General features: G+C 40.3%; 1 protein-coding gene across 1 annotated transcript in view; it reads left to right on the plus strand.

The window, feature by feature from the left end:
* The window catches only part of Spag17 (sperm associated antigen 17), a 248890-nt gene that overhangs the window by 197712 nt on the left and 38905 nt on the right, over positions 1–12273 (plus strand). The window contains exons 35-38 of the mRNA XM_021157134.1: positions 2388–2515; positions 5371–5553; positions 9874–9987; positions 10612–10657. Of these exons, the coding sequence (XP_021012793.1) occupies positions 2388–2515; positions 5371–5553; positions 9874–9987; positions 10612–10657 (471 nt within the window). The remainder of the gene's footprint in view (positions 1–2387; positions 2516–5370; positions 5554–9873; positions 9988–10611; positions 10658–12273) is intronic.

Here is a 12273-nt window from a genome sequence, read left to right on the forward strand (position 1 = left end):
GCTATACAGAGAAACCCTGTCTCGAAAAAACAAAAACAACAACAACAACAAAAATTGGAATGCTAGTCAGAAATATGTGTTGTATAATATATTCACTGAGAAATTATGTTATTTTATTAATTTCTAAAACATTGCATGAAATTAAAGGCACATACTTTGATATGCTGCATATATGTATATATATATGTATATATGTATATATTTACATATATATGTATCTATGTTTCTGGGCTTCTTTTAATTTTTTGTTTGATGGTTTATACCTCTAGTCTACTGGTAAGCATGCTAGCAAGTCTATGCTATCATTTAGTCATTGGCATGCATGTCCATATTATATGCCTTGTTTGTGTGAATGTGGAAAATAGACAGCTGTGCCTGGCTATGCAGTGTATGTAAAGAACTATGTAAGGGAAGCAGGCATGGTGGTACAATAACTCCTGACCTAGAAAACCACTGGGAGCTTGAGGTCATCCTACACTACATAGCAGGACTCTGTTTCAAAAAAACAAACAAAACAACCCAACGAAAGCAAAAAATAACCAAACAACAACAATAAAATGAAAACAGAAGATAATAACTCTCCTCACCATATTTTATTTATTTAAATAGCATTGTCTTAGCCACCTATCCTGTGCCAAATACTAGTTTTGAAGTACAGAATGAGTTAAAACAAACATAGGCCTTATTTCATTAAATTCCTTATAATTTATCAAGAGAAATGAGTGTTAATTATATAACCCTATGAATAATTATAAACTTACAGAAGGTGTAATTATAAACTTACAGAAGTATCCACACTTTGGTACTCCTTCTTCTTGAGTTTCATGTGTTTTGCAAATTGTATCTTAGGTAGTCTCAGTTTCTGGGTTAATATCCACTTATCAGTGAGTGTATATCGTGTGTGTTCTTTTGTGATTGGGTTACCTCACTCAGAATATCCTCCAGATCTATCCATTTGCCTAAGAATTTCATAAAGTCATTATTTTTAATTGCTGAGTAGTACTCCATTATGTAAATGTACCATATTTTCTGTATCCATTCCTCTGTTGAGGAACAAAATACCCATAGAAGGAGTTACAGAGACAAAGTTCAGAGATGAGACAGAAGGAAGGACCATCCAGAGACTACCCCACCTGTGGATCCATCCCATAATCAGCCACCAAACCCAGACACTCTTGCATATTCCAGCAAGATTTTGCTGACAGGACCCTGATATAGCTGTCTCTTAAGAAGCTATACCAGTACCTGGCAAATACAGAAGTGGAACACAGGGCCCCTAAAAGAAGCAGCTAGAGAAAATACTCAAGGAGCTAAAGGGGTGTGCAACCCTATAGGTAGAACAAATACTAACCAGTACCCCATAGAACTGTGTCTCTAGTTTACATATGTAACAGATGATGGCCTAGTAGGCCATCAATGGGAGGAGAGGCCCTTGGTCTTGCAAAGATCATATGCCCCAGTACAAGGGAATGCCAGGATCAGGAAGAGGGAATGGGTGGGTTGGGGAGCAGGGTGGGGAGAGGGTATAGGGAACTTTTGGGATAACATTTGAAATGTAAATGAAGAAAATATCTAATAAAAAATGAAATGAAAAAAATAAATAAGATAAATAAAATTTACAGAAGGTCTATGAAGAATAGAAATATTTTTCAATGAGAGCTTTGAATAGAAAACTCTGGTATCATCTAGACATTGTCTCTGAAAATGTTTGAGACCCAAGAGCTTGTTAGTGTATTCAGGGTTGTGTGTGTGTGTGTGTGTGTGTGTGTGTGTGTGGTATGCAGTGAGGGTTATGACTTCTTGGGGAAGAAATTACCAAGAATCATACTGAATTGGAAAATGGGTAAGAAGAGGCCAAGCATGGCTGTAGCATGAATGAGAGACACAGTTCAAGCCAAGACAGGGGTGAACAAGGAGGACTCTGCTCTGCTTCTTTTAGCAATGAGAAGTCAAAGAAGCTTTAATCATGGATGAACCTGGCTGTCAGGATCAGTTCTCCCCATAGTGCTACATCTACATCTAGAAAAGCTAGCTGTTGCTTCAGTCCAGGATGGAACACCTCTGAGGCACATGATTAAATAAATGTCTGAGAAGGAGACAGAAGTAGATAGATTCAAGGTAGTTTGTTGGCAGACCCAACACGCCCTTAAATATGACTGCTGACCCAAGCATGAATGCTTTTGGATGATTAAAGTCCAGTTTTCAGATGCTGACTGACTCATGGTTCCATCTTAGAGAAAGCACCCTAAAGCATAGTCATTGTACCGGAGCACGTTTTTTTGTGTAAAAGGCAGTTCGAAGGAATTTTTGAACTTGGGTAATATGTGTTGAATTTATCAGGAACATTTTGATAGAGAAATAATTTCTGGTATCTCCCTTTAATCCAGGTGCACTGAGCATCACAGTCCTTCGCCCTTTCCATGAAGCATCACAATGGATCATGAAGAAGGAATTAGACACCATAGTTCCTCCAAATCTCCAGTCAAGGTCATGGGAAAGGTTTCCTTCAGTTGAGGTATCCATTTCCCACTGTAAAGTCTCTTTATTTAGATAACATTTCAGGCTTGGGTCTTCTATAATTTTATATGTTTTCAGCCTACTGTAAGTTAATGAATGCAGTCAAGATGTGTTATATTTGGAGATTTAAACATTTGTATATGTAGCAATATACTTTTAGACGAGCATGCCTGGCTAGCTAATTTCAGTTTTGATTTTTATTCTGCATGGCAAGTCTGAACATGATCCTATATTATTAAAACATCCCTCTTGAAAATTCTGTTACTACTTACTATGTTCTTCCTGATACTAAAGCACTTTCCTTGTCATTTCTCCCCGTTAAGTTTGAAACAAAATGTTGTGTCTTTTACTCTCCCTGGTTTTTTTTTCTTTGTGTATTTAAAAGGGCACAAATTGAGCAAGAGAGAGAGAGAGAGAGAGAGAGAGAATTTTGCTACTGCACTATTAGCAAATAAATACTGTAGTATTATCCTGAAGCATCACTAAATGTTGCGTCTTGTAAGACTGCCATTTTGTCCCATAACTATCACGTGCAGCATGTCCAGCATATAATGGTGTTCAATTATGAAATCCGTAAAGATGCCAAAAATGTAACCATAGATCACATCACTAAAGGAGGAGGGTAGTGTCTTTGAATTTCTGCTTTCAGTAGCCTACAGTAAATTCTGCTATAGCAAGAGCAGACAGTGAGCAGTTAATAGAACAAAAACTTCTTCCTTTTAATTTGGTGACTCTAGTCAAATTGATTATCAGAAGTGGCCATGATTTCTTGTCCTGAATCTTGAAACACTGCACTACAATAGTCTTCTCTGAATGTTGAAAATGTCAAGAAGCTGAAGATACTACAAGGTGATAAGATAAACATACCAATTTAGGATTAATGAAAATTACTTTCTTCATCTGAAACTCTGATGCTACAAACTGAAAGCCACTAGGAGGATGTCTCTGGCCACTCTTTTTAAAACAAAGCACCAAGGCAGCAAAGCGCACTAGTCCTGAAGGTCAGCAACTAGGATAATGGGTTTGAGCTCACTTTTAGGCGGACATTTCTTCCCAAGAGGTGAGTTTCAGTGACAGTGAGCTCAAAATTGGCTGAGAACCCATGGAATGATTTTACTCTCAGAATCTTCCTATATAAATTCACACAGAACCAGGGAGTTAAAGACTGCTAACTCAAATGTCTATGGTAATCTGAGCATGCTAAACAAAGCATTATTCATGTAACATGATCAGACTGTTGTGGAATTACCAAGTGCAGAATCACACAGCCCTCCTGAGAACATGCCCCACAGGGCACCATCTGATAGCGTTAGTGACACCTATAAAGAGGAAACTTTGCTCAGGTCCAGGAGGATCAGGATTTTTCCAGTGCCATTTTTGTCGCACACAGGTCTAACTGTGATGGCTTTGGCTTCTGCTGAAAGGACTGATTCTACCCTTGGTCCTTCAGATGTTCACTGAATAACTAGAAAGCTATTATAGTTTGGCATCTCTGCCTCCATTTTGTATCTGTCTCCATGCTTCTTTAAATTTGGATAGTGTTACTGCTCAGCTCTTCATACATACATGGCAATCATTTGAAGATCTTTCATCTAAAAGCATCAGTCTTCTCCTTCAAGGTTAGAGCACCAAAGAATGAATATGATATATTTGAGATTTGCAGAAACATCATATAAGCAGATTGTCAGTCACCAGGTTTTACCTTGTCCTAGTTAGATTTTATTATCAAGTGGACATAGTCTAAAGTCACCTGAGAAGATGAGTTGTAGAGCAACCTAGAGCCAGTTAGCCTGTTGGCATGTCTGGGAAATGTCTGAATTTTTAATAGATACAGGTGGTCTCAGACCCCTGTGAGTGGCACCAACCCTAGGCAAATGGTCCTAGACTATCTGAGAAGGTGACAGCATGCCAGTGAATGAGTGAACCAGTGGGTGAACCTGCAGGCACTGTTCCTCAGATTCATGTCTTGCATTCCTGCCTGACTTCACTCAATAATAAACTGTGACCTGAATGTATGAGCCCAATCAACTTTTTCTTCCCTGAGTTGTTTTTGGTTGGAGTGAAGTTTTCTTTGTTCACTTGCTTAGTTTTAGGTTCTCTCAGAAATAAGTTCTGACTATTTAGGCCTTGAACTCACAGAGATCCATCTGCTTCTGTCTCTAAGATAATGGCATTAAAAGTGTGTGCCACCACACCAGGTGGCTTGATTATTTCATCCCAAACATTTAATTGTTTCAAGAACAGCACCTCTAGAAGTCCCCCAGCACTGCCCTAAACCCAAAAGAACGAACTCCCAACTTTCTGACTTATCCTTTGTTCTTAGCCATTGTCTCCTACAGTCATCTTGGATTCCAGGAATAACTTGGAGCATGAACATCTTACCATGAATGGAAACTACGTGCTGTGGCCCCAACCCCCTCCCCCTGAAGCCCAATTCTGATAGCAGCAATCTTCTAACAGTCTAGAAAGCTCCAGAGATATTGATCACCCAAACCATACTTGGATCAAGACTGTCTGAGGATGCACACACATCCATCACTCTCCTTCTTTTGGTCCTCCCAAGCTCTGTCAGCTCCTTGAAAATGGGGCATGCGATGCTGGTCTCCACTCGTTCCAGGGCAGTCACACTGAGTGATGAATCTCTTTCCTATTTTACCATTACTTTTGCCATTTGGATTTACAGGTGGGTGGCCAAGCCTTGTCTGTTTGGATTCCTCAAAGTCAGGTCTCCATTGGCTTAGGAACCCCATAAGGACCCCTGATCTAGTATCCATATAAGTACTCATTAAAAAAAAATCATTGCTGCACTGCTCTGACTTCTTTGGTGAATCTTTCACTTTGTTTTGTTGACAGAAAAAGACTCCAGGACCACCATTTGGCACTCAAATTTGGAAAGGCCTCTCTATTGGGTCTAAGCAGCTGACAAACATCCCAGCCCCTATACTCGAAGGACCCAAAGTGCTACAGATGCGTCAGTTCATCCAGCATGAAGTCATAAAGAATGAGGTGAAACTAAAGCTACAGATTTCCCTCAAGGTAACGGAATCTGGATGACATGATGCCTATACCCCAAAAGAATCGGGAACATAGCAAATCATTTCCTGAAGAGCCTGAAACCATCTAGTTTTTACCAATATTTAGAATAACACTTGAATGTTAGTCACCTAAAATAGAAGGTTAAAAACATAGATGCTACTTAATGATTCCAGTATTAAGTTGTAGGAAGCCCAAAATGTGCTGCTAAGTTTAAAAAAAAAAAACTTCTATGTATATTTTCTATATAGTATTTCTTTCTTACTATATGGAAAGTTAGTGCTCTCTGGAGAAAATGTAGAATCAAACATTAATATGATACTTGTTCGTGGATGAAAATAGATGCTGCTTTGAAAATGATCTAAGATTTTATAGATATGTGGCCCATTATGTGATCTTATCTATAGCATCTTTCTAAATTTAATTCCCTCAGCACGAACATTATATGCTTTTTATGGTTATATGCCCAGAACCTGGCATTGAGAAGAGGATCAATACTGATAGATAAGTGATCTGCTGGAGGCCTGCTCCTGTTGTGAACAAGCTGAGGCAGCACACAGATTCTGAATGAAGGCTAAAGACTGATGACTCCTGCCCTTATAATCTTACAGTTTGTGATTTAATAAGCACGGGTTGCTTTCTCGGAAACTCTCTTACTATTTTGTACTAATAAGCACTGATTTCCTTTCTCTCTTGCTCAAGGACTTCTAGGCAAGGGGCTAGAAACTCATTAACTTTTTGTGAACCAGAGCGAAAAAAGAAAGGAAAAATAATTAAACTCTTTTACACTGGCAATATGCATACACACACATATTCACACACACATACACACACATCTGGTTGGGCCCAACTACCTTGTCTCAGCTCCACAAGTGTTGATGCAAACTTACACACACCTATACTCACATATGCATATATGTATATATGTGTGTGTGTGTGTGTGTGTGTGTGCATATATGTTTGGTGGATGACGCAAGCTCCATTGAGCAAGTGCCGATTCAGAAAAACTCACTCATTCTGGCTAAAACAGCACCAACCTTTATTGATCAGAGAAAGAAAAGCTTCTACCTTTTTATTGTTGAAAGTGGTAAAAAGCCCCCTAAGTAAGAAAAAAAAAAAAAAAAAAAAAAAAAACCTTAGAGTAAGAAAAAGCCAAGTCTTCTTTATTGCTGAAAGAAAAAGACTGCCACTCCCTTATTGTCCTTCTTAGTTCTTACACTTTCTCAGGAGAAGTGATCACATGGCTTTTCAAGTATCATTACATCCCCCAAACAAGTTTGAGATATAAATTCAAATCATAAATTGAATAAAGAGTTACAGAGTAAATGTTTACATGTGTTCCTGAAGATTAGTATTAACTAAATATTCATTACCTATCATCTAGCTCTATAGTTCATTAAAAGTTTAAAGCAATAATTTTTATGTCATAAGTTAATGTGGCTTTACCAAGAAATGAATCATCTGCCTTGTGTCTCATCCCACACATCCTCCCTGCCTCCCTGTCTCCATGAAGAGGATGTCCACACACACTCACATGCCACCAGACTTCTAAACTCTCTAAGGCCTCCAGCATCTTCTCTGACTGAACCCAGACCTGGCAGTCTCTGTTGTATAGGTATTGGGGGCTTCATATCAGCTGTTGTATGCTGTCTGGTTGGTGATCCAGTGTCTGAGAGATCTCAGGGGTGCAGGTTAATTGAGACTGCTGGTCCTGTATGGTCTCCCTCCTCCTTAGCTTCTTCCAGCTTTTCCCTAATTTAACCTCAGGGGTCAGCTGGTTGGGTGCAAATATCTGCATCTGACTCTTTCAGCTGCTTGTTGGGTCTTTTGGAGGGCAGTCATGATAGATCCCTTTTTGTGAGCACTGCATAACCTCATTAGTGTCAGGCCTTGGGACCGCCCCTTGAGCTGGATCCCACTTTGGGCCTGTTGCTGGACCTTCTTTTCCTTAGGCTCTTCTCCATTTCAATCCCTGTAATTCTTTCAGACAGGAACCATTATGGGTCAGAGTTTTAACTGAGGGATGGCAACTACATCGCCCACTTCATACCCTATCTTTCTGCTGGAGGTGGGCTCTACAAGTGTGGGGCAATGGGCTATGCACAGACAGCTTGGTCTCCAGTTGAGTTGAGGTCTTGAACCCCGGTAAGACCCGGTGCCCAGTGGTGGTAATTTTCACCTACATGGGATGAAAGGTGTTCCTTCACATCTCCTGGACCCCTGGCTCCTGTCGAAGTTATAGTCCCCACAGCCCCACAGGAGAAGCATGTAGCTTTCAGTCACTTACACAATGTCCCAAGCTTCTGGCCTTCTGGCTAGACTCCTCCCCGCAGTTACCTAGCAACAGCAAGATAACAAGCCCCACTATAAGAGAGGCTGCTTGGCCCCTCCTCGCTCTCTTAAGCTTTTACTTTCCTTATTCTATGTTCACTTTCACCTTTTTTTATTCTCTTTCTCTCCTTTCTCTTCTCTCTCTCTCTCTCTCTCTCTCTCTCTCTCTCTCTCTCTCTCTCTCTCTCTCTCTCTCTCCCCCTTCTCTACTCTTGGCCATGGCTGGTCTCTCTCTCTTTCTACTTTCTCTCTTTCTCCCTGCCTTTCTACAATGAAGCTCTAAAGTCATAGACTGTCTCTGTTCATCAAGGCCTGAATTAAACACACTTGCCTGTATGGGAACTACCCAGCGCCCCCTCTCTCCCTGACCTCTCTTCCTTTCCCCTCCGGGCCGAGTGTCGCCCGGGGCCCCTATTCTGTTCTCCGCTGTATCCAGCTTGGGATGCCTGGAGACTGAGAACCTGGTACTAGGGGCTGTCCCTTGTCCACCACCTGCAGTGTGGGGTCAGTGGCTCCACACAGCCAGATGCCCAGCCTGGGCTGCATGGCAAGCATCCGGCAATCCTCCCTCGTCTGCCTGACCAGAGCACAGGAACTCTGGCTGGACTTGAGCTCTCTCCCTCCCCCCTCTTCCACTACACCCACAGCCCTGCATACAATTTCCCTCTCCCCACTATGGGGCATTTTATCTAGGGTTCCTCCCTTTGAGTCCTGAGAGTCTCTTACCTCCTAGGTCTTTGGTACATTCTAGAGGCCCTCTGACCCTCAACCTGCTACCTCCCAAGATTGCCTGTTTCCATTCTTTCTGCTGGCCCTCGGGGCTTCAGTCCTTTCCCCCCACCCAATACCAGATCATGTTTCTCTCTTCCCACCCTCTACCCCCATCCCCTTTCCATCTCAGATCCCTCCTTCCCTCCCCTCTTGTAGTTGCTTTCTTCTCCCTCTCAAGTGGTACTGAGGCGTCCTCACTTGGGCTCTTCAGCTTGTTGACCTTTTTGAGTTCTGTGGACTGTATCTTGGGTATTCTATACTTTTTTGGCTAATATCCATTTATTAGTGAGTACATACCACAAATCCAGTCAATATTTTTTGTCCTTGCACTTATAATAAATTGTCCATTCCTAGTTTATTATATTTAGTTATCACGTAATGGTTTCACAGCTAACCTAGAAGGATTATTTTCCCTGATGGTAACTTTTTCCCAAGCCTCCTTTCTTATCCTAGTGCAAATAGTCTGTGATACATAAAAAGCCATAATTGCACTTTCATACTATAGAGGGCTCAAAATTACTTGTATAAATTTAGGAATTCTATAGAATCATTATTAGGAATTATGAAATAATCAATATGTCTACATAGCATTACTACAAAAGAGTATCTCTTTGATGATCTGCAGAAAATCTGCCCAGTAGGGTGAGCTAATGCCCAGGAATCTTTAGAATATGTAATAATGACAGGAAAGGCATACCAGCAATAAGAATCGATCTGATTTCTGAAGGCCCTGCAATTCAGAGTTTACCATTTGCAGCCATGTAAAACAGGGGGCCATCTCCAGAAAACTCACCTACATGCCTTTAGCCTTTCCTAGATGTCTCCTGACAATTGATCAAATATGGGAAAGTAATATATTTCACCTAGAATCAAAGGCATGGACTGAGTGACATACACAGAACCATATAGATGACACTGAGAGACCTGGGAATCATTTTAGTGAAAGGATGCTGAAGCACCATGTTAGAGGCAGGGCCCTCTGAAGTCCCTGTGCAGTTCTTCCCTGTGCCTTTAAAACTTTGGTTGTGAGCAGATCAGCACTGTGTTTATTGTTATTACTAATCTACTGAGACAAAACTTCCCAGTGCTTGACCATTTAACTTTGTCGAGAAGTGTGAATTGTCTCAGTCCTGTAGTGTTCCCAGTTGACACTGACTGTGCCAGTGTATCTCTCTGCCAGGTTCTTGATTCTTATCTGTTTGATCGATTCTCCTGATCTAGGACTATATAAACCACATCCTGAAGAAAGAAGATGAGCTACAGGAGATGACAGTCAAGGATTCCAGAACAGAGGAGGAGAGGGGCAATGCTGCAGATCTCCTCAAGCTGGTTATGGTGAGAGGGTGTCCCTCGGAGCAGTGTTCTTACTACTGTTGCACTGTCAGGTGCTTCCATGCAGAATGCATATGGGGAAAGGCATACCAGCAATAAGAATAGATCTGAGATTCCTGCCAGGGCTTTGAAGCATTTGCTTCATCCACATCATGGTTTATTTTTGTGGGAGTCATATCATGGGTTTATTGAATTTTCTAGATATATCTTCCTTTGGCTCTTCCTCTGTTCACTGAAAATTCTGAAGATCCTCAAATAAAACATAGGTAGATAGATAGACAGACAGACAGACCGACCGACCGACAGATAGAAATAACTGCAGATATTTTTACTTTAAATATGTATTATTATTAAGAAATTAATATTCCTTGAAATACTGAATAACTTAATGAATATGAAAGAAAAAGAAAAAAGTAATTTCTATAATGTCAAATGATTTCTATTCTTAGAGATTCATTACATAAAGGAACAACAAAATATTCAAATAAATTATGTGTTGGTATTTAAAACACAAATTCACTTTATGTCTTTTCCATGAGTCAAATTGAGCACATGGAGAATATTTCCAAACAGAATGTTTCCACTTGCAATGCAATTAACCTCAAGTAATTTTAACCTTCATTTCAGTCTTTCCCGAAAATGGAGGAAACTACAAAAAGTCATATGACTGAAGGTAACTGGAATTTCAATTTTTTTGCGTTCTATCTAAGGTTTCAGAGGACTTTTTAACTCTACCTGTTTGTCATTCTGCATACCACAGCAAATTCTCTCAGAATCACCTCTGCTCCCATACTGGGCCATGCTGGTTTGCAATGGTTTATATTTTCTTTCTGCCCTAAACAAACTGATTCTTCACTTAATTGATCTTGAACTTTCCTCTGTTGAATAAAAACACTGATATTTTACCTTCTTGTTGGTTTCAACTCCATAGAAAATAGTTTGGTGATAGCAAGGAGCCAGGGGCCAATACCCCTGTGTGCATGCATATGGCTTCCAAGCAAATGCACAGACACTGCCCACCCCTTGCACTCTCCTACACTATACGTTATAACACAAACAGCTATTCTCAAAGGGGCTCCCCCTGTCCCCAACAAGTGAACAAGTGTGATCATATCAGAGCAACAGCAGAAGGAGTTTTGCTGGGGTCCTGTGTTCAGCTATGTGGCAGAGGCCCTAAGTTGCCTGTTGTGGGCTTCACTGAACCCTCAGACATATTTGGTTGCATGTTTCACAGTATTGTTTTGTTGTGACTGTTGCTGTTGTTGTTTATCTAGATTCTTCCCTTATTAAGATTTCATAGTATAACAACATGACACGTGACCAAAGGTGATGGACAGCTACCCCTTCAGATGGCCATTATGGAAGAGGTCATCACAGTCTCTAGTACTCGCCCTTCTGTCTATATACTCTGTTACCACGATTTTATGAGGTGGCCCCTGCAATAGAGCTGCCAGTGAACATAAAATACAACAGGCCTTGTTAAAACTATGTCTTGGGTAAACAACAAACAATCTGTATTAATAGGATATCCCAAATATAGCATGTTACATACTTATCCTTTAGAAAATGCATTTAACTAAAATGCAAATTTTATTTACCCTTTATTTGACCTTACAAACTTACGCTGGGTCCTTTGAGCTTGTAACTTTTGGGCCAAGAAAACAGGCATGTGTGATGAAAAAAAACCTACAGATTACTCAATATTAGTGGTTAAACTATATTTCTCAGATTGGTGTGGGAGGGAAACAGCACACTGAAAACTGATCCTGATGCCTCCTAATGGGGATTATGAAGTCAGTGTCTCCCACTGTAGTTCCTAAAGTGTTTTTTAAGATTATTCCTACAAAAGCATGAGTTTTGCAATAAAACAGGGTTGAGTAATGTTTTATACTGTTTTACTTCTTACAGATGTATAACACACATAAATTAAAGGGTACAGAAAAGTCTCCCAAGAAGAAAGCTTACTTACCCTTGTCTAAATCAGTGTTTTTTTTAAAGTTTTCTTGTCTTGAGCAGGTGTCTTCCTCTTTCTCTGACAAAGTGACATCTCACTGATACCATGCCCTTTAGACAAACTCTAAGCAACATCGCCCAAAATTGTAAAATACATGATATATAGATCTTTAGAACTTGGTAGCAGGTATATGTTTAGAGAAACAACTTCAGTATGCTGGCTAACCTGTTTTTTTTTATTAGGTATTTTCCTCATTTACATTTCCAATGCTATCCCAAAAGTCCCCATACCCTCCCCCGACTCCCCTACCTACCCACTCCCACTTTTTGGCCCTG

The sequence above is a fragment of the Mus caroli genome, chromosome 3 (genome assembly GCF_900094665.2).
Source record: "Mus caroli chromosome 3, CAROLI_EIJ_v1.1, whole genome shotgun sequence".
Lineage (NCBI taxonomy): Eukaryota > Metazoa > Chordata > Mammalia > Rodentia > Muridae > Mus > Mus caroli.